The following is a 19,707-nucleotide window of genomic DNA, read 5'->3' as shown; positions in this document are numbered from 1 at the left end:
GAATATCTCAGGATTGAAATCGAATTTTGGGGATCTGTGAAGGTCAAAAGGTGAGGCATTGTGAGCTGCACAAAATGGCGTTCTTAACTCAATTTGGCCCAAAATGCACGTACGACAAGTTAGCACGATGGCGACGATGTACAATAAAGCGTAAAAAATACAAACTAAAATTGAGAAGTGAATTTATATTCTGAATTCTCGTTTGTTTGAGCAAGTTGAATTAAATTGTCCTTTCATAGAACATAAATTTGCTCCAAACTGATTGCATTTCCCGTGAAACCCACATGGTTGCTGGGAACCTCCGTTGACGGGAAATTCCGCAGAATCTCTGGTTTGCAAAACTGCTTTCCTGGATGATACCGCCGATGTGTGAGTAGTTGGTCTGCTGCAACCTGAGCAGATATTGCGCGGTAATGATTTCAGCTGAAATCAAACAAGTAATGCCGTTCCAGCAATCGGAGTAAAGATTGCAAAATGAGATCAGATTTCTGCGGAATCCTTGTTAACGCTTTTAATTGGAATTATGTGCATTTAAGGAACTCAAGTGGTCTGATGAATCTGCAAATATTATTTTTTTTTTTGGGAAATGGAAATTCTTATAACAATTCGCTAGAAATTATAATGTCAATTTATTGAAAGGCTAATTTATGCAACAAGTTGGAAAGTAAGATTTTTTCAGCACGAGTTGTACTATTTGAGCAAAAGACAGGCTGCACTTTAAAGAAAATTGTCCAAGAAATTGGAAGAGAATAAAATTTTAACCCTTAAATGCCCCCATAGTATTATATGTTAACGTTTTAAGTATTAAAATTAAGTTTTGACCTATTCCTTATATTTTTATTTTTTTAATTAATCACCAACGTGTTTTCCGGAAAATTTTACATAATAATCAATGCAGACCTCAAACTAAAATGAACTTTTGGCGAAATACAGCGATTTTACTGAAAAAAGTTTGATTTTGAATTTTAATTCAGGATTTGAATTCATAGGACAAAAAAAAAGTCTTTTGCTCTAATTAGTTGCAAAGTTATGATTAAAAGGAAAAAAAATCGTCAAAAAAGAGATCGGCACCAAACTTGGGAATTCTGTTAACTATCGATAGATGAACGTTCCCTCCAAGTTTGGTCCAAATCGGTGAAGGCCGAGTCCAAAAATATACCCAGTTGACCTGGAATGACCCACATTCATTGTAGACCGGGGTGACTTTGAATTATTGAAATTCGTGGCATTTTTTCTAAATCATTTGAAATACTCTAAAACATTTTTTTTTTCATTATTGATTAATTTTACTGTCTACTTGATGCAAAAAAAAGCTATTTCAATTTTCTCGTCCAGATGTTCGAAGATTTTACAAGAATATAAATGACTTTTGAAATTTGTTCAATGACTGACCCGTTGAGATAAAAAATAAGTTGAGTGTCTAAATAAAAATCGAAAATCGTTATTTCACATAACACATAACAACCCCAATGCAAAAAAAAATCGAAGTTTTTGTTGATTAAAAAATTTACAGAAATGAACCAAATTTGAACTTCTAACTGCATTTACTTGAAATTGAAGTTAATCTTTTTGAAGAACTTTTACTAAATTGTTTTTTTTCTTGATTTTATGAATATTTTAAAAACTATTTTTGCAATAAATTTTTCTTGCGATAAAAGTATAAAAAATAGTAAGCAAACGAATCAAACTAAAAACAAAGACTTCTGCAAAACTAAACTTTAAAAAATTATAGTAATAATGTTTCAGAAACGAAGGACAAAAAAATATTTTTCTTTACATTTCAATATTTTACAGAAATTTTTAATGATTTTCAATCTCCATGATAATCATGATAATATCTTAAGAATATCTTTATACTTATTTTCATGTAAAATTAGCAGGAAAATCGAATAAGGATATTCTGAAACCATTTGGAGTGACCCATTTTGGCCTACATGCTCTTTTTGACAATTTTAGGTAATTGTTCTTCTTTGTATTGCATAACTTAACTATATTAATAAGTGTTTTGCGTATAATTTTAATAAATTATTCACTGTTATTTGTTTGAAACGGTCATGAGGACTTAAAGATACTATTTTGGAATCATTCGAAACTTCCTATTTCGTCCCATGCCCCCTTTTCAAATATCTCATGTAATTTGAATTGTTTTTCGAAGCAATTTGCAAAACATGGCGATTTATGAATTACTTTGTAATGGGTAAGATGACCAAGTAGCCCTCTCATCATGTTTCAAACAATTTAGTTCCTTTTAGAAGCGATTCGCGTACAATACTGACAATAATCTGTGTTTTATGGACAGATGAATTGAACATAGGAATTTTGGGATTATTTCGAACTGTAAACGATCTGCTCGTTTCGAATGTAAACATCAAACACGTGACCAGAACAAACAGTTTGTTAATGATTGATCCTGTTGAAAAATAAATAAATATAAGAAACCTAATTCAATATTCCTTTTAAAAAAAATAAGATGTGATGAAATAAAACTTTATTAATTGAACTTCATAATCTTAGTGGATCAAAACAATCGATCTATTTATCATGTTTTAATAGACAAAATGTTAAGCGAATAATAACAAAAAAATATTGTAAATCCAATTTTTACCAAGGTTGTTAATCGAGAGAATTATCGTCGATAATATTATCGTCTAACGATAACGATAATGGTTATGGTTATCGTCAGGACGATTAAGATAATCTATCGTATTCGTTATTTTATCGGCGGTTATTTTTTCGACGATAACGGAAGATTTATATAATTTGCAATTGGGTATTAAACGTTACGAAATGTTGCATTTATTTTAACCGTTTTAGAGTTTTTTGAATCAAATACTCAAAGTTTCTCAAAATACCGTATATTCTCAAAAATACTTAAATTTGTATAATTTGCACTATGGGTATCAAACGATTCGAAAATTTGCATGTATTTTTGCTGTTTTAGAGTTATTTTAATAAAGTACTAAAATTTTCAGAAATTGAGTATTTTAGAGCAAATATGCCATATTTTCTCGAAAAAACTCATTTTTTTTTTATTTGCAATATGGGTATCAAACGATTCAAAATTTTACCTGCTTTTTCATTCAAAAAACTCTAAAAAAGTTAACATAAGAAATTTCTAATCGTTTGATAACCATGTTGCGTATAATATTTTTTTAAGTATTTTCGAGAAAATACGGAATTTTATGAAAATTTAAGTACATATTTCAGTAAAATCTTTTACACAGTTAAAATACATTTAACATTTCAAATCGTTCGATACCCTTTTTGCGAATTAGAAAAAAAAGAGTTCTTTCCAGAAAAATACGATATTTTGTGAAAAATTGCGTATTTGAGTTTCAAAAAAAAATGTCCAAGAGTGATTGAAATTACTTTGAAATGTTTCGAAAGTACTACCCGGGCAGACGGTAACAACAAAATTCATGCCATTTCAATAACAAATACTGTTAAAAAACAGAAAATGTTATGGAATGTTCTTGAAAAATCCATTTTTGCATAACGACGTCGTCGTGCTATCATGTCGCACCCGCCATTTTGACGTTCCGAGAAAAACGCGTTTTAATGTTTGACCTTCAATATACAAAAACGAGAGCACGCAATGTAAACAATAACAAACACGTTTTGTTTGGCTGACCATTCTGTGCATTGTCCCAAAGTTTGGTTGAAGTTGGTTGCTGGAGTCCCGAGTTATAATTACAAATGTTTACGGTAGTCTAGCATGTACGTGCGACAAACGCATCCTGACTTTCCTGGCCTGAAATCCCTTTGGCCTTTTGTCACACTTACATCAATTTTCATGGAGTGACAAGATAGCACGACAAGATTGAAACTACTTTCATATGTAAAGTGACAAAAATGCACGGAGTTTTTTCGGTTTTTGTTGAATATCTCAGGATTGCAATCGAATTTTGGGGATCTGTGAAGGTCAAAAGGTGAGGCATTGTGAGCTGCACAAAATGGCGTTCTTAACTCAATTTGGCCCAAAATGCACGTACGACAAGTTAGCACGATGGCGACGATAAGAGCTTAATTATAGTTTCTGTTATCATAACAAAATTTATTATTGGTCTGATATTGGTTGAAAGCCAAAACAACTTAGAAATAACATTTTTTGTTATAGAAGAATACCTCAAACTGTTATTGGCATGATTGGATTAGTTGTTAAAATAACAAAAAAATATAACAAAGATTTGTTCGAAGAATAACTGAAAATATTATAAGTCTGTTATTACGATAACAATCCAGTAACAAAAAACAATCATAACGAAGAATAACAAATCTTGTTATAAATAACATAATATATTATTGGTCTAGTATTTTCAAATATCAAAAAATGTTATTCCCAAGTTATTTCCGTCTGCTCGGGTAGAAATAAAATGCTCAACATTGCAAAATTTGTTTTTCATGAAATGAGTTTAATCCAATCCAAGGTTCAATAAACTGTATAGTTGCAAGAAAACAGCAGACATGGCCTTATTAAATTTTGTCACTTCATTATCTCGTCACTAGCTGAATCGATTTGTCCGTTTTGGTCTCATTTGATCCATCTTGGGCTCTCATAAGTCCCTATTGAAAATTAAAAAGTTTAGTTAAGTAGTTCAAAAGTTTAGCCAATAAACCATTTTTACTAAAGTCTGGAAGATTGTAAGTATTGTGATTTTTGTAAGAAAACCTGTCTTATTTTACATTTATAGAAAGGTATTCAAAAGACCTTTTTAACGTGCACAAAATATTAAAGAACTGATAAGCCTACCAATAATATGTTAATGTGAGGAAGTCACCAAACATGTTAAGGTGGATTAACTAACTATATTTTTCAACAAACCCTCAAGTGCAACCACTCTGTTGCTACCGGAAGATGACGAATCTAGCTCGCCAAATTGCTCGTCGACACCATCGTTTGACGGCGCAATAAATTTTTACGACCTGTTGTTGTTCCACCAAACACACTCGGCCTGCATTTCCCGCTCCCGCAAAATCACTCAACCACGCCGAACGACCAAACGACGAGTGGCACTCGGTGCGGCGAACAGATAGTAAATCAATTTATTAACGAGCCATCGCCTCAGCAATTTCAATCAATTAATTGTGTTTGTGTGAGCTGCGGCAAGTCAAGAGCCATTCATCTATCATCAACCGACCATTCGTCCACGTCGTCCTGGACCAGGTCCTGGGAACCCCTTTTTTGGAGGTCACGTCACGGCGACGGTTGAACGATTGTTTGCAGAAGAAATTGGAACCTGCTGCAGAGGATGGCCAGATAGCAGAGTGTTGCTGGCGTTTGCTGGTGGAAATATATTTTGATAAATATACTCATCATTCAAGCGGAGGAAGAGGAGCTGGAAACAGGCCTGAACGACAGGTTGTTTGTTGGATGTTGTTTGATAGCAGCCTGTGTGTCATTTGGCAGCACACAGCATCCTCATCAATTAGTGATGAGAGCACTTATTTATCAGCGTGGTTCAGGTTTTCCTGTCACTGGTACTGGTTGGACAAGTTTTTAATGATTTCTACCCTGAAAAGATGAAAAGAGGGATAAGTTTTCAGTTTTTCGTTTGGTTTCCGGAAATAAACAAAATAAATAAACATTTTTGTTCCTCTTCATGACAAATAAATTCCCGCAAATTTGTCCACTCTGCCAACCCCAATCCATCATTCCGACCGTTCAAACTGTCAAGTCTCACCAGATTCGCTGACGTGACTCTCTTTCGTACCAACTCTCCATCGAAACAACAATCCACTGTAAAAGTAGCCGGAAAACAATAGACGATCGAACTGCTGCCAACCTCCCTCCAACCCACCCTCCCGGGAACCATTTTCACACATGATTGCTCGGAAATATTGAATCTGGCAGAAGGCAGGCAAAGCAAGAGTTGGGATCCGGAAAAAAACACTCCGCAAGGAAGGCAAACAGGAAGGACACTCTCCGAAGGCTTCCGGCGAGGGTGGTTGGTGGTTCTGCTGGTTGCAGAGTCTGCCTCCTTGCAACATACGAGCTTTATTTTTTTGTTAGTTGTGCAGGCAGCGAAGGGCACACATTCTCCGCCCTTGGAGTGATAGTCTGGCGAGCTCAATAGTTGAGATAAATATTTTTCACAAAATAATGACACAATTTCTTTCGTGAAACAACTGATTTTGTCGTGAGAAATTCACCAGACTATCACCTTAGTGTCAAAATTTCCAGCAAAGACGCTGCAGTGGAGCATTCTCTCCCCCCGAAAACAGAACGTGGCTCGGACGCTTTCGAGAACAAGACCGAAGCACTGCAACAAATTGCTTTAATTTTTTATTTAATTAATTCCATTAAGTGCTTGTTTATTTCAGCGAAATCGCTTCGCTCTGCTGGTATTACCTTCCTTCGTATTTTTTATTTTTTTTGGTTCGCAGTATCCTTCTGCTTTCCGAGACTTGATCTTTGGCCTCTCTTTTTTGTTGTTATTGTTTTCCCTCAAAGCCTTTTTCAATCAAACAGCAGACAGAGGAAAACAACTTTTCACTCGTGTAAATAAATGCAGTCTGTCAGGAAGGACCAAAAGAGTATTAGGAAATTGCTCAATTTTCTACTTAAGTTCATAAATATTTGATTCAATATTGATTTCTTTACCCAAGTATACCAAATCTTTTGTTTTTAGAAAATGCTAAAGCCATGGCCTGATCTCTTATTCTACATATAAATAATATTAAAAGAATTATTGCATAAAAGTGTCTACATGATTTATGGATGAACCATTTTATCAAAATTATGAATTCTTACGAAACTTTGAACACTTTAGACCTAAAACGTTTTTTTGAAGCCAGATTTAAAAAATGTGGATATTTTCAGCAAGACAAACAAAGTTCCATTATTTATATATTTAAACATGTTCTAAAGCAACAATTAAAAGTAGGGAGTTGGTCTGAGATTTCATAAAAAGTGTTCACGTGGTTTATGGATGATCCCAAATCAATATTCAAACATATTTGAAAACAATATGAAAATCTTTCTAAAAAATTGATAAATTTATTTTAAGAGTACACTCAGTTCCAATCAAATCATTTCGAATTTACACAATTTTAATCAAAATTATTCAAAGCTTCAAAACTAAAGTTTCAAAAATTCAAAACTTCTCAAAACCTGATTCTATTAAATTTTCAATTCTATTCAATTCTATTCAATTATATTTAATTCTATACAATTCTATTCAATTCTAATCAATTCTATTCAATTCTATTCAATTCTATTCAATTTAATCTATTCTATTCAATTCTATTCAATTCTATTCAATTCTATTCAATTTTGTTCAAATCTATTCAATTCTATTCAATTCTATTCAATTCTATTCAATTCTATTCAATTCTATTCAAATCTATTCAATTCTATTCAATTATATTTAATTCTATTCAATTCTATTCAATTCTATTCAATTCTATTCAATTCTATTCAATTCTCAAAATCAAAAAAACTATTCAATTCTATTCAATTCTATTCAGTTCTATTCAATTCTATCCAATTCTTTTCAATTCTATTCAATTCTATTAAATTCTATTCAATTTTATTCAATTTTATTCAATTCTGTTCAATTCTATTCAATTCTATTCATTTCTATTCAATTCTATTCATTTCTATTCAATTCTTTTCAATTCTATTCCATTCAATTCAATTCCATTCAATTCTATTCAATTCTATTCAATTCTTTTAAATTCTATTCAATTTTATTCAATTCTATTTAATTATGTTCAATTCTATTCAATTCTGTTCAATTCTATTCAATTCTTTCCATTTCCCTACAAATCGATATTAATTTTTGAATCTATTCAAGTACACTCAAATCAAGCTGTTTTAAAGATTTTTTTTAAAGTTGACGTCCCTCGACTCTGATCAAAGTCTATAGGGAGGATTTGTTTTTTAAAAAGTGTGAACAATAATATATAATGCATGTTAATTTTTTTTAAATTAACAAAAAATCTATTAACGAAAGTCAGTATTCTAAAACTTGCCTTATTTTTTCATAATTATGTCCTCATAATATTGAATATAATATTAGTTTTGATTTCCAAATTTATTAAAATAGAAAAGTTCAGAATTTTTTTTACAAATTTTAATTTTTTAACATTGAAATTTGAAATTGATTTTTTTTCTTTTTCTTTGATAATTATAATTATAATTATAATCTGTATTTCAGCAACGATTCCTTTTCGAAAAAAATAAGAAAGGACAGCCTTTGACACTATTTTAAAAATCGAAATACTTTTCTATGGCTCAAAATTTGGAGTTTAACGATAAAATAAAAAAAATGATATTTTTAATCGATTTCTTGTGAAAAGAAAATATTTGACAATTTGGCAATTTTATTTCTCTGTACAAATTTTCTGATTAGTCCTCATCAATACGTATAACTTTGCCAAAGACACCAAACCGATTTGAAGATTCCGTCAAATGATAAAAATTTCGAATATTTACACACGATTTTTTGTATAAACAGCTGCCAAAATTGTATGGAGTCTTGTAAGGAAGAAACTATGACACAAAATGGCTTCTTCAGTCATAAGGAAGGCCCTCACAAAGTTTGAACTAATTGAAAATTACAAAAAAAATCAGATCATCTTTTGATGAAGGATTTTTATGCATTTAAAATTGTTTTTAGTTTATTTGACTTGTCTCCTTCAGACCCGAATGACTCTTGAGTTAAGTGGTCCTTAAACGCAAATAAATAAATAAATAAATAAATAAATAAATAAAAAACTTGTCTCCTGATTTTTGAGATCTTTTTTGATTGGAGTGGGGGGGACTTAAAATTTGATAAATACACATAATAACACTTAAATTTCTTAAAAAACATTAGCGAAATCCTTAAAACATATAAGACTATTTTTGTTAGAATTCTGTTAAAAATATTAAATATATTGCTCCAGTAAAACAAGCGTAAAGACACTAAAACCCACTCCCCCCTCAACCTTGAGCATCCGCAACTGCATTAATTACTCGCGCCAGTGCTCCCGTTGGCGGTCTTTTAGTTTTTATATCTTAAGGGGGCAGAAAGCTTTCCACCATTTGCAGTTGATGTTTTCGGGTTGTTGCAGTTAAGCGCAATGGTACGGAAAACAATTCAATTAAGATAACATCAACTTGCTCACGGGGGGAGGGGCGCAAATAAAAATTTGTCAGGAAAAACAAAACTTGCACGCTATGAGCGGAAAGTGGAAAATGAAGCTGACACATTTTTTGTTGTTGTTGCTTTCTTCCAGAAGTACACCCCGGAAAACCAATTAGACTGAGTTGTTTTCGGACTAATTGTGAAACTCGCTGAGGGGGAGGGGAAATTAATCACCTTCATTTTAAAATCATTTGATTAATTTTGGGCATTGATCAATTTTCAAAAGAAATGAAACGGAAAATATTAATGAGTTTGATGAAAAATTGCAACCAAATATCAGTCTGTAGAAAAGGTATAATTTTTCCCACTAATTGCGATTTTCAACGCACCACGGCAGGTAATTTTACCTGGGACACGATTGCCACCACGAACAAAAAAAAGTTAAAAGCTGTGCGTGCTATTCAAATTACTACCGAATAATTGCGGTTTTCCATTAACGAGTTTCACTCGCTACAATTAGCAGCGATCTCGTTAGCGCACAACAACGCGAATTACCACCATTAAGCTCACCCCGATAATGAACTGGTGATTTTCTCATTTTGCACCTGGAAATTAATACCCCACCTCATTTCTCTCTCCCATTTCAGTTACAAAATTCATCAAAACCGGAATCGCCGACAAGAACGACTACCCGCTGTACTTCGAGAAGGTCATCTATGAGGCCGACATCGAGGAAAATGTCGAGGTCAACCACAACTTCCTCAACGTCACCGCAAAAACGCCCGCTGAAGGTGAGTTAATTTTACTTCAGGTGGTTTTTATGTATTGTTTGTTGGCAGAATGTCACAAATTGACTGCACATAAAAATAACATTTCCTGTCATGAACAAAGTACCCGTCTACAAAAAATCATGAATTAAAAAATGTTAACTTAAAATCATGTGAGTAATGTGACTAAAATCTTACAAAATTTTGAAATTAAAAACGCTTGATATAAGGTGTCCTATAACCTTAAAAAGCAGTGTAATTGTACTGTTTCAACAAATTTGAAACAAACAATAAAATAATTTTTTTTTAATGCAGAGAATATGACGGTTGGATTTCGCAAGTTTTTAAAATTCTACATTTTGAATTGTTTTTAAACTAGTGTGTTTTTTTTTACTTCGGTAGAAACATGAAACATATTGGAGGACAAAACAATTAAAAAATGGAGCAAAAAAATCTATGTCAGTTTATTTTTATTTCAATATGATGATTTTTTTTAAAATGGAAAATGAAAGTGAATATTATAATTATTTGCTTTTGAAGGGTAAGTATAGTAATTAAGTTAGATCACGTTTTTTGTATTTTTTGTCGTATTATTTTAAACATAAATATTTCTGTTCAATACCATCCCTATTGAATTAATCAAAATATAATTTCTAGGGCATCTAATTTTCCAGATTTTAAATTTCTCGGGAAACGGAAAAATATTTTTAAAATCCCGAGCAGACGGAAATAACTTGGGAATAACATTTTTTGGTATTTGAAAATACTAGGCAAATAACATTTTATGTTATTTATAACAAAATTCGTTATTCGTCGTTATGATTTTTTTGTTATTGGATTGTTATTGTAATAACAGACTAATAACATTTTTAGTGATTCTACGAACAAATCTTTGTTATTATTTTTTGTTATTTTAACAACTAATCCGATCATCCCAATAACAGTTGGAGTTATTCTTCCATAACAAAAAATGTTATTCTCGAGTTGTTTTGGCGTTCAACCAATATCAGACCAATAACAAATTTTGTTGTGATAACATTAACTGTTATTAAATCCTTATGCAAAAATGGATTTTTCAAGAAGATTCCATAACACTTTCTGTTATTTTAACAATATTTGTTATTGAAATGGCATGAATTTTGTTATTACCGTCTGCCCGGGATCCCGGAAATATCTGGGACCTCAGGATATTATTGAAACAGTAAAAAAACATGTTTTCATTATATTTGTTCAATTTTTCAAGCTAAAAAACATTGAATTTTCACATTTCTATTATCTGGTGATAATTGGAACATGAATCCAAACAGGGACAGCAGTTTGTAGACAACGTAAAATAAATTAAAAATTGTTTTATTTTTGTTCTTTCTAGTGCTTTGAATTTTTAATGCACCAATATATTTATTCCAATGAGATTCAAATAAAATATGTCTCCTGTGAATATGTTTCTTTTTGTTTAATTGACATGACTAGAAAAGCTTGAAAATGTCTTTAAAAGATAAAAAGAAACGGCAACAAATAAAATGACATGCAGTCAATGTAAAATATTTTTCTCATTTACAAAATACGAGGACCCTTTTTTGGGAAGATATTTTTTTTAAGTCTCAAACAGTTTCCGATGAACCAATACTCAAAACCCAAAAACTAGAGAGGCCGTTATAATTTTAAATAACAAAAATGTCTTAGATATTTAATTGTTTTAAAAATAATTCAAATACATTTCCCTGCGAATTTTTTTTTCTGGGTCGTTTTATTTTTTTGTTAATACTTAATAAAAGTACTTGAATTATTTTACTGCAAAGTTATTTTTTTTAAATTTTTGAACGATATTTTTTGGTGTTTCATGTGGCATTGCTTTTTTGTTTTGTTTTGAAATTGAATTTTTTTTTTTAAACCACAAAAAAAATCAATACCGGCCTGTGTTTCGCTCCGAAAAAAAAATCACTAGAAATGTTAAAATTACACTGGTTGCTATGTTACAAACATGACTAATGTGACAAAGAATTTTGGAATATCAGTGAGTTTGGCCCAAGATTGAAAAGCAAACTATAAACGTCGTTTGGGACTCATAAAAATATTCCTCATTTAAAAATTACTTCGCCATATTGTGCGAGTTTTGCCCTGACCTGAACAAGTACGTAAATCTTTTTTTTTAATATGGTACAAATTCAACTTAAAATTTAAATCACCCCCCCCCCCTTTCCCTTCATAGTTGGCCCAAAAAATTAGGGGGCAATTTTTTTTTATTTCAAAAAGCATCAAAATTTTAATGGAAATTTAAGTGCCAACTGAGCTTAACTGATCTTGCGTTTAGAATCATTTTAGGATGTTTAGGTTGATTTTAAAATCTTTTGAACTTTTGAAAACTTTCAACAGCAAAAAGTTTTTTTTTTGTTTTCGTTGAAATTTTTGTTTTCATCAAATCTTACATTTTTTGAAAATTTATGATTGCAAAACAACTGAATTCGTGTAAAAAGCATTTTGAAACACTTTTTGCATTCAAACATTAACAACATGGCTTGTTATTTCAAATTTATAATTCAAAATATGAAAATATAAAAATCTAGATAAAAATTACGAAGTCGTAATGAACTACTCAAATATTTTTTGTACTTGTTTCCATCTATTGCCATGAAACAACTAGTTATAATTAAGGCGTCATCCATAAAGTATGTCACGCCAAAATCGGCCTAAATAACCCCCCCCCCCCCCTACGTCACACTTTGTCACGCTGGCTCTGACCCCCCTCGAAAAGTACGTCACGTTTTGTTGGACCCCCCTCCCCCACTATCTTGTTTTTTGTACAATTTTAGCATGATTTCGAATCGAGAAAGTTTTAAATTTTTACTGGTTGCGTTTGGATTTATTTATTTTGTTCAATGTTGTAGTGGTAAAATCACCATCACTACCACAGTTTTTTGAAGCTTATTTTATCTATCATTAATAACTCAGTTTCTTAAAGCATTGAATAGTGTTTGATTTATGAGTAAAGTTTACCAAACATTAAACTTTTTAAATTATATTTAAAGAATGAATTTTCAGTATTAATGAAACAGTCTAGCGTAACGTTACAGTCTCCCGTACCCCCCCTCTCCCTTGTCACACTTTGTCACACTTGCGACATTTTTAATGGCTAATTGAGCATGCAATTTGATTTTTTCTTTGTCCCCAGATTATGCAAAGAACTCGACATTTTCAAAAATATGTGCTTTTATTTAGAAACAAAAATTTAAAAAATATATAATCCCCTAACCAATTTAGAGTTCGGCCAGTTTATTTTTTCTCACAACAAATCCAATCTTTTTTCTTAACGACCTAAGAAATATTACAATCATTTCCTAAAGTGCTTCCGCACCGTGGGCAGGTGAATATTAAATTCAATTATCCAGCTTCCCCCTCAACCTCTGACCACCTCTTGATCCCTCGCACGTTTAAAAAAAACTTAAGACAAGCTCAAACTAGGTAAGAAAAACAGCAAACGCAAAAAAAAACTAATCAGCACCCAAGAAAAACACAAAACTGCATGTTTTCCTGACGGATGAAGAGGGGGTGGGGAAAATCCACCCCCTCAGAGACACGCCAGCTTGGAAAATTGCTTGCTGGCACTCCTTAATGGGAGGGGGTGTTCCTCCCCCGCACACTGTTGGTAGTGATTTAATGAAGCGCATCCTAGAACATGGCACCATCAACGACGTCTTCTTCTCGTGTTGAACCAAGACACGACTCTCATCAGCATCCTGACAACGAACAAATCTCAGGTGCTTTCTTACCGTGATGGGGGATGTTATGGGAGGGGGGTCGTCTTCAAATGACGTCAAAATGAAGTTTGCGAAGTGAGTAACATTCTTGTTTTAATTGTTATCAGAATAAAATTAAAAACGAGTTTGTAATTATTCTCAAGTAGAACCTTTGAAAACAAATTTAACCAACTTTTTTTTAACTGTGACTTTCTCACCCCTCCCAACGCTAAGTTATTTGACGAAGAATATAAAGTGAGCTGCTCAAGTTTGTTTCCTTAATTACTACGCTAATTGGAAAACTCGGCAGGTGCGGAGCTTTCTTATAGGGGGTTGGAAAAAGAAAACGCACACACACACTCAGCCTCGCATGTTCCGGAAGTGTTCATTTCCGTTATTTTTTGCCATCCCCCAACATTATCTTAGGAAGGGGAGTTTAACTTGCGATGCTAATGTTTCTGAATTTGCTTCTAATTAAGCCGTTGCCTACTCATAGGATGAGCCGGAAAATTTCGGGGGCTTTGGTTTGAGCTTTTCATAAAAAAAACCGGCAGCGTCACCGTTGACTGACAGTTTGGGAAGCTTTGTTTGCTAATGAATTGAGGATGAAGGGGGGCTAGGCAATCAAGCCAAGATATGCACGCTTTCTGGTTGAATTCGTTTTACAACTTTATTTCGGGGAAAAAAGTTTAAAATTGCGATCCTTGAAAGGGGCATCTAATCTGACGGAGCATATTGCGTTTTCCGACAGAAACGAATGTAAATCAGGCGTCCAGAAAGTGGGTCATGCGGAAAGGATACATTTTCCAAAAGAATAAGCAATTGTTATATTCTGAAGCTGCTCGAAGGGAGTAAAAATTATCATATCTGAAATTGAATTGTCAAGCAAAACTGGGTCGCATGGCTTGGCTGAAAAAAAAAAGCCGAGAGACAACATTTTAAACTGAAAAACAGGACATTTTCTTGAATTTACATTTATGTAAAAAACCACTACCCTTTCTTTTGTTGATTATTTGTTCCAGAGAAATTTTTAAGATCACTGTTTAGTTTAATTTTTAGATAAATTTAAATTTCATCAAGGACATTACATTTTCATGATCTATTATTCATTCCAATTTCAAGCTTAATTTAAAGCCGAATTAAAAATGTTTAGTTAAATTTTATGTTCAATTTTTAGTTCTATTTTCAGATAAATTTTGAATTCAATTCATTGCAAATTCCAATTTTTAGTTTTAATGTCGTTGAATTTTTAGTTCAAGTTTTAATTTAGTTCAATTCAATATCCAGTACAATTTTTAGTCTCATTTTCGTTCACTTTATAGTCTGAATGTCGTTCAATATTTAAATCAAAATTTCAGTTCAATTTAAGTTTTATTTAATTTTTGTTATTTTTGATCAATTATTACTTTATTTTTAAGTTCAATTCCAGTTTAATTTTAAGTTAAATTTTCTGTCTAATTTTTGGTTGAATTTATTATAAGTTCAATTTTCAGTTAATTTTTTTTTGTTCAATTTTTACTTTATTTTTTATTTCAATTCCAGTTTAATTTTTTGATACATTTTCTGTTCAATTTTATTTTAATTTATTATTAGTTCATTTTTCAGTTTATTTTTTTATTCAATTTTTAGTCTGATTTTTGTAATTTTTTTGTTAAATTTTCAGTCAAATTTTCAGTTCAGTTTGATTCTCGGTTCAATTTTTGTTTTAGTTCAATTTTCAACTATTTTTTTTTTTTTGTTAAATATTTGTTAAATTTTTGTAATATTTTTTAATTGAATTTTGTTCTATTTTTTATGATCATCTATTTATTATTTATTGGTTCAATTTTTTGTTTATTTATCGTTGAATTTTAAGTTAAATTTTTGGTTTAGTTCAGTTTAGTTATAAACCGAAAGTTCAATGTTCAGCTCAATTTTAAATTTAAATATTTAGTTTAGTTTTCAGTTCAAATTTCAGTTTTAACTTCAATAAATATTTTGGTATAGTTTTTGTTAACTTCAGTTTTCAAAGTTCAATTCCAGAAAAAAAAAATTTCATTATATTACAAATTTATTTCTCAGTTGAATTAAAGGTTCAATTTTCAATTAATTTGTCGTTGTATTTTCATTTTTATTTTTAGCTCAGTTTTCAATTTAGTTTTCAGATCAATTTAAATTGTTTTGTTCAATGATTTGCACAATTTCCAATTTTATTTTCAGCTAAATTTTGAATTATTTTTTAAATTCTAAGTTCTAGTTTAATTTCAGTTTGATGATTTGTGTAATTTTCAATTTATTTTATATTTTTATTATCCGTTAAGTTTTTAGTTCGATTTTCGTTAAATTTTTAGTTGAATTCTCAATTAAATTTTCATTTCAATTTTATGTTCAATTTTCAGTTTAATTTTTAGTGCAATTTTTAGATCAATTTTTAGTTCAATTTTGAGTTCAATTCTCAATTCAATTTACAGTTGAATTTCAATTAAATCTTGTATAAGTTTTTGTTAAATTTTTATTGAATTTATCAGGACAATTTTACATTAGTTATTTGTTGGTTTGATTATAAACTTAATTCCTAGTTCAATTTAAAGGTAAATTTTTTGTTTATTTTTCGTCGAATTTTCAGTTCAATTCTAAGTATATTTCAGAAATGTTCCTTAATAAATACAAAAAAAGTATATTTCAGTTCGATTTTCGGTTCAATTTTTTAGTACAGTTTTCAATTTAGTTTTTAATTCTAGTTTTATTTTCAATTTGTTCAATGATTTGTGAAATTTTCAATTCCGTTTTGATTCATAGTTAAATTTCAGTTTGATGATTTATGCATTTTTCAGTTTCATTGGTATTTTATTTTAGGTAATATTTTCAGAAAAAAAATCAGGTTAATTCTCAGTTCAATTTTTAAATAAGTTTTTAACGTTTTTTTTTAATTTTGGTTCAATTTTTTAGACAATTTTCAATTTGAATTAAAAAAAATTGTACCATATTATTTAAATTTTGAAATTATATTTCAGCTAAATATAAGTTCATCTTTCAGTATAATTTTTTGTTGAATTTCAAGTTTAGTTTATTTTTAGAACAATTTTCAGATCATTTTAATCACAATTGGTGTTAAATTTTTGGTTAATATTTAAGTAAAATTTTAAAAACATAGAGATGAGCTTTTTTTAAAGTAAATATGTATTAAAAGTCAAATTACATATTTACAAGTTAAATTACATTATCTAGAAAAATTTAGGTCGATTGTTGAAAATTGTTCTGTTAAAGTATAGAATAGAAATTTCATTTAATTCATTCATATTTTTATGAAAAATGAGTGCTCATAAAAGTTAGTTTAGAGTCAAGAGCAGTATAAACATTAAATATTTCTTATTAATAAAACAAATTTTCACAAACTGTTTCTCTTCTCAGCAACAATCCACAAAAAGTTGTCACTCAATTTTAATTAAATTCCAGCCAAACTTTTTCTTCCCCCTGCAAACCAACAACAAATTAGCCAACTATTCTTCTACAAGCTCCACCTCTTGCTTTCTGATCAAACAAAAAGCTCCAGCCATAAATTGTTGGCTAGCCAGCAAGAAGAAAAAGCTGCAGTAGCAGTATTTATCCTCACACACACACACACAACGAGAAACAGAGAGGGACTCTTTTTCTAAGCAAACGCAAAACTTTTCCAAACCATTTAGCTTTCATCTGGAGCTTTCCAGGGGAGACTCCCGGTCCAAGTTCCCTCGGACGCCTGCAGTGTCAAAGTTAAACTTCTTTTTTTTCGTTTATCACAAAAAAGCACACACACACAAAATGCCCGTCATCAAGGGGTGCATTGTTCGGAATTAAGTTTTCATTTCGACAAAGTTTTCCGAAAGCTTCGTCTACTAGGCTGGACAATGCTTCCGAGAAAAGCAAGCTTCAGGCTAGTAGTAGGTAGTAGGATGGCAATTAAGGGGCCTATTGTTCGCCAAAAATGTTGTGGCCAAAATTTCGAAACAATCAGTCAAACACTATTTTATGGTTCGTTTGAGTTATGAGCTGAGCTTCGAGTTGGCGTCGCAAAGTTTGGTCTTTGTGTTGTGGTAGTTTTCCTGCTGAGTCATATTTACTCTCTGTTGATATAATAATTGAAAATGCTTGGTTTGTTCCCAGTTTACAGCGTTTGAATAGGTGAAAACATATTTTCGTTACAAACAACTTATAAAACAAATTTTCAAAAAAAATCTTTTCAAAATAAGTTCCAATCCCCTACCCCACCTTTCAAGAATTCATACAAACACGTGCAATTAGCTCAAACTGGTGTGGAACATTTTCCACCTCACCGCAACTTTGCAACTCTAATTAGTGTATCCATGTTAATGCGCCACACGCACGCACAAAAAGTCACACTGACGACAATTCGCGGTAGGAGAAGTTTTTCGTTTTTAGCGAAGAGAATAAATGAAGACAACGGGAGACAATTTTAGGTTAAAAATCGAATATGTTATTTGTATAAAAATGTATGTTTCTCCTTTTGTTGAATATTCCAGAATCCCATTTCTAAAAATAAAAAAAATATCTAAAAATTAAAATGTCGAAAGCCAAAAAGTGAAAGTGCAAGAGCATTATTTTAAGATGAAAGTTGATCAGGCAGAGCAGTTTAATTTATTTCACGTTATGGATAATTTAATAATATTCGATAATAAAATCTAGTTTTGTTAGCAATTTTCTAACATCATCTGATATATTCGATTATTGATCGGTTTTCACAGATATTTTCTTATTTTTTTTTATTTTTTTATAAATATAGAGGTATTCAACCTAAAAATGAAAAAAAAAATTACATACAAAATTGAATGTTATTTTTAGGGCTTTTTTAAGAAGGGTGAAATAATTTACAAAAACATTGATACTATTGGAAGTTATAAAAAATTTCCAGCCTTCAAATAAAACATATCAAAAAAAAATTTTTTCACTACATAAACCTTCTGTTCTCAGGCCTTAATTTGAAAAAAAAAATATTTTTAGGTCAATAGAAAAGTGATTTTAAGGACCATACGGAAATTATGGGCTAATTAAAAAATATTTGGGTCTATGTGACCCATCAGTCCTAAATGGGTTACACAATAAAAAACATAGAAAAATAACCATTTACAAAAAAAGAACAGTTCAGATCTTAGAATATGATATCTTAAGTCCCATTAATACTAAATAACGAGAAATTTAACATCTACAAGGGAAATTAAACACAAAGAAATAAATAAGTGTTAAAATTACAATAAAAATTAAAAAAAAAACTAAAAACGAAATGAAAATTTATAAAAATTGACAAGTTTATGTTGGTTAAGGCATTTTGATATGTTTTGATATGTTTGTTTTCGGTAAATTCCCAAATCAGTTGAAATTTAATTTGCAGACACCTTGGCCAACATTAAAAAAGTTTTATATTGCAGCTAAAATAATTAAATTGAAAATTCAAGATGAATAAAAAAAATAATTTAATAAAAAATACTATTCAATCTCAACCACAACATGATAATAAATAAACCAGATGTTTAAGGTTTACAAAACTATCTTTATTTTTTTTCTAAAAGAAAAATAGGTCTTCCAAAATGTCGCAGATAGTTTTCATTGAAATTTGTGGAAACTGCGCTATTTTTGGAAACACTCTGTTTTGGTTAGGTTCACCATAGTTTGACTGTTACGAAAATATTTTCTGATTTCAAACAGTTGGGTTTCATTTTAAAAACAATTTAAAGTTCAATTGTCGACCAATTTTTGTTTTTATTTTTAGTTTAGCTCAATTCAATTTCCAGTAAAAAAATCTTAATGTCATTCGATTTTCAGATCAATTTTTTGTTTAGTTCAATTAAATTTTCAGTTAAATTTTCATATTCATTTTTTGTCATTCTTGTTAAATTTTTACTTTATTTATTAGCTCAATTCGAGTTTAATGATTTGTTCATTTATTTTTATATCAAATTTGAACTCAATTTTCAGCTGAATTTTTGATTTGTTTTTAGTCTTAATGTTGTAAATATTAAGTAAAATTTTCAATTTAAATATCAGTTCGATTTTGGTTTAACCTTCTGTTCAATTTTAATAAATTTGTTGGTGAATTTTTCGCTAAATTTTTATATTATATTTTTGTTCATTTAATTGAAAATGAAATTTAAAGTTAAATTT

The 19,707-nt window shown here is 30.5% G+C and overlaps 1 protein-coding gene across 1 annotated transcript in view; it reads left to right on the top strand.

Moving 5' to 3' along the window:
* Window positions 1-353: 353 nt before the first annotated feature.
* The window catches only part of LOC120425239 (neural-cadherin-like), a 187,339-nt gene continuing 167,985 nt past the window's right edge, over window positions 354-19,707 (top strand). Inside the window, exons 1-2 of the mRNA XM_039589673.2 lie at window positions 354-369; window positions 9,719-9,862. Of these exons, the coding sequence (XP_039445607.2) occupies window positions 354-369; window positions 9,719-9,862 (160 nt within the window). The remainder of the gene's footprint in view (window positions 370-9,718; window positions 9,863-19,707) is intronic.

This window comes from Culex pipiens, chromosome 2, assembly GCF_016801865.2.
Source record: "Culex pipiens pallens isolate TS chromosome 2, TS_CPP_V2, whole genome shotgun sequence".
In the NCBI taxonomy this organism is placed as follows: domain Eukaryota; kingdom Metazoa; phylum Arthropoda; class Insecta; order Diptera; family Culicidae; genus Culex; species Culex pipiens.
Note: the sequence above shows the minus strand (reverse complement) of the source record. Positions and strands in the feature narration are given on the sequence as shown.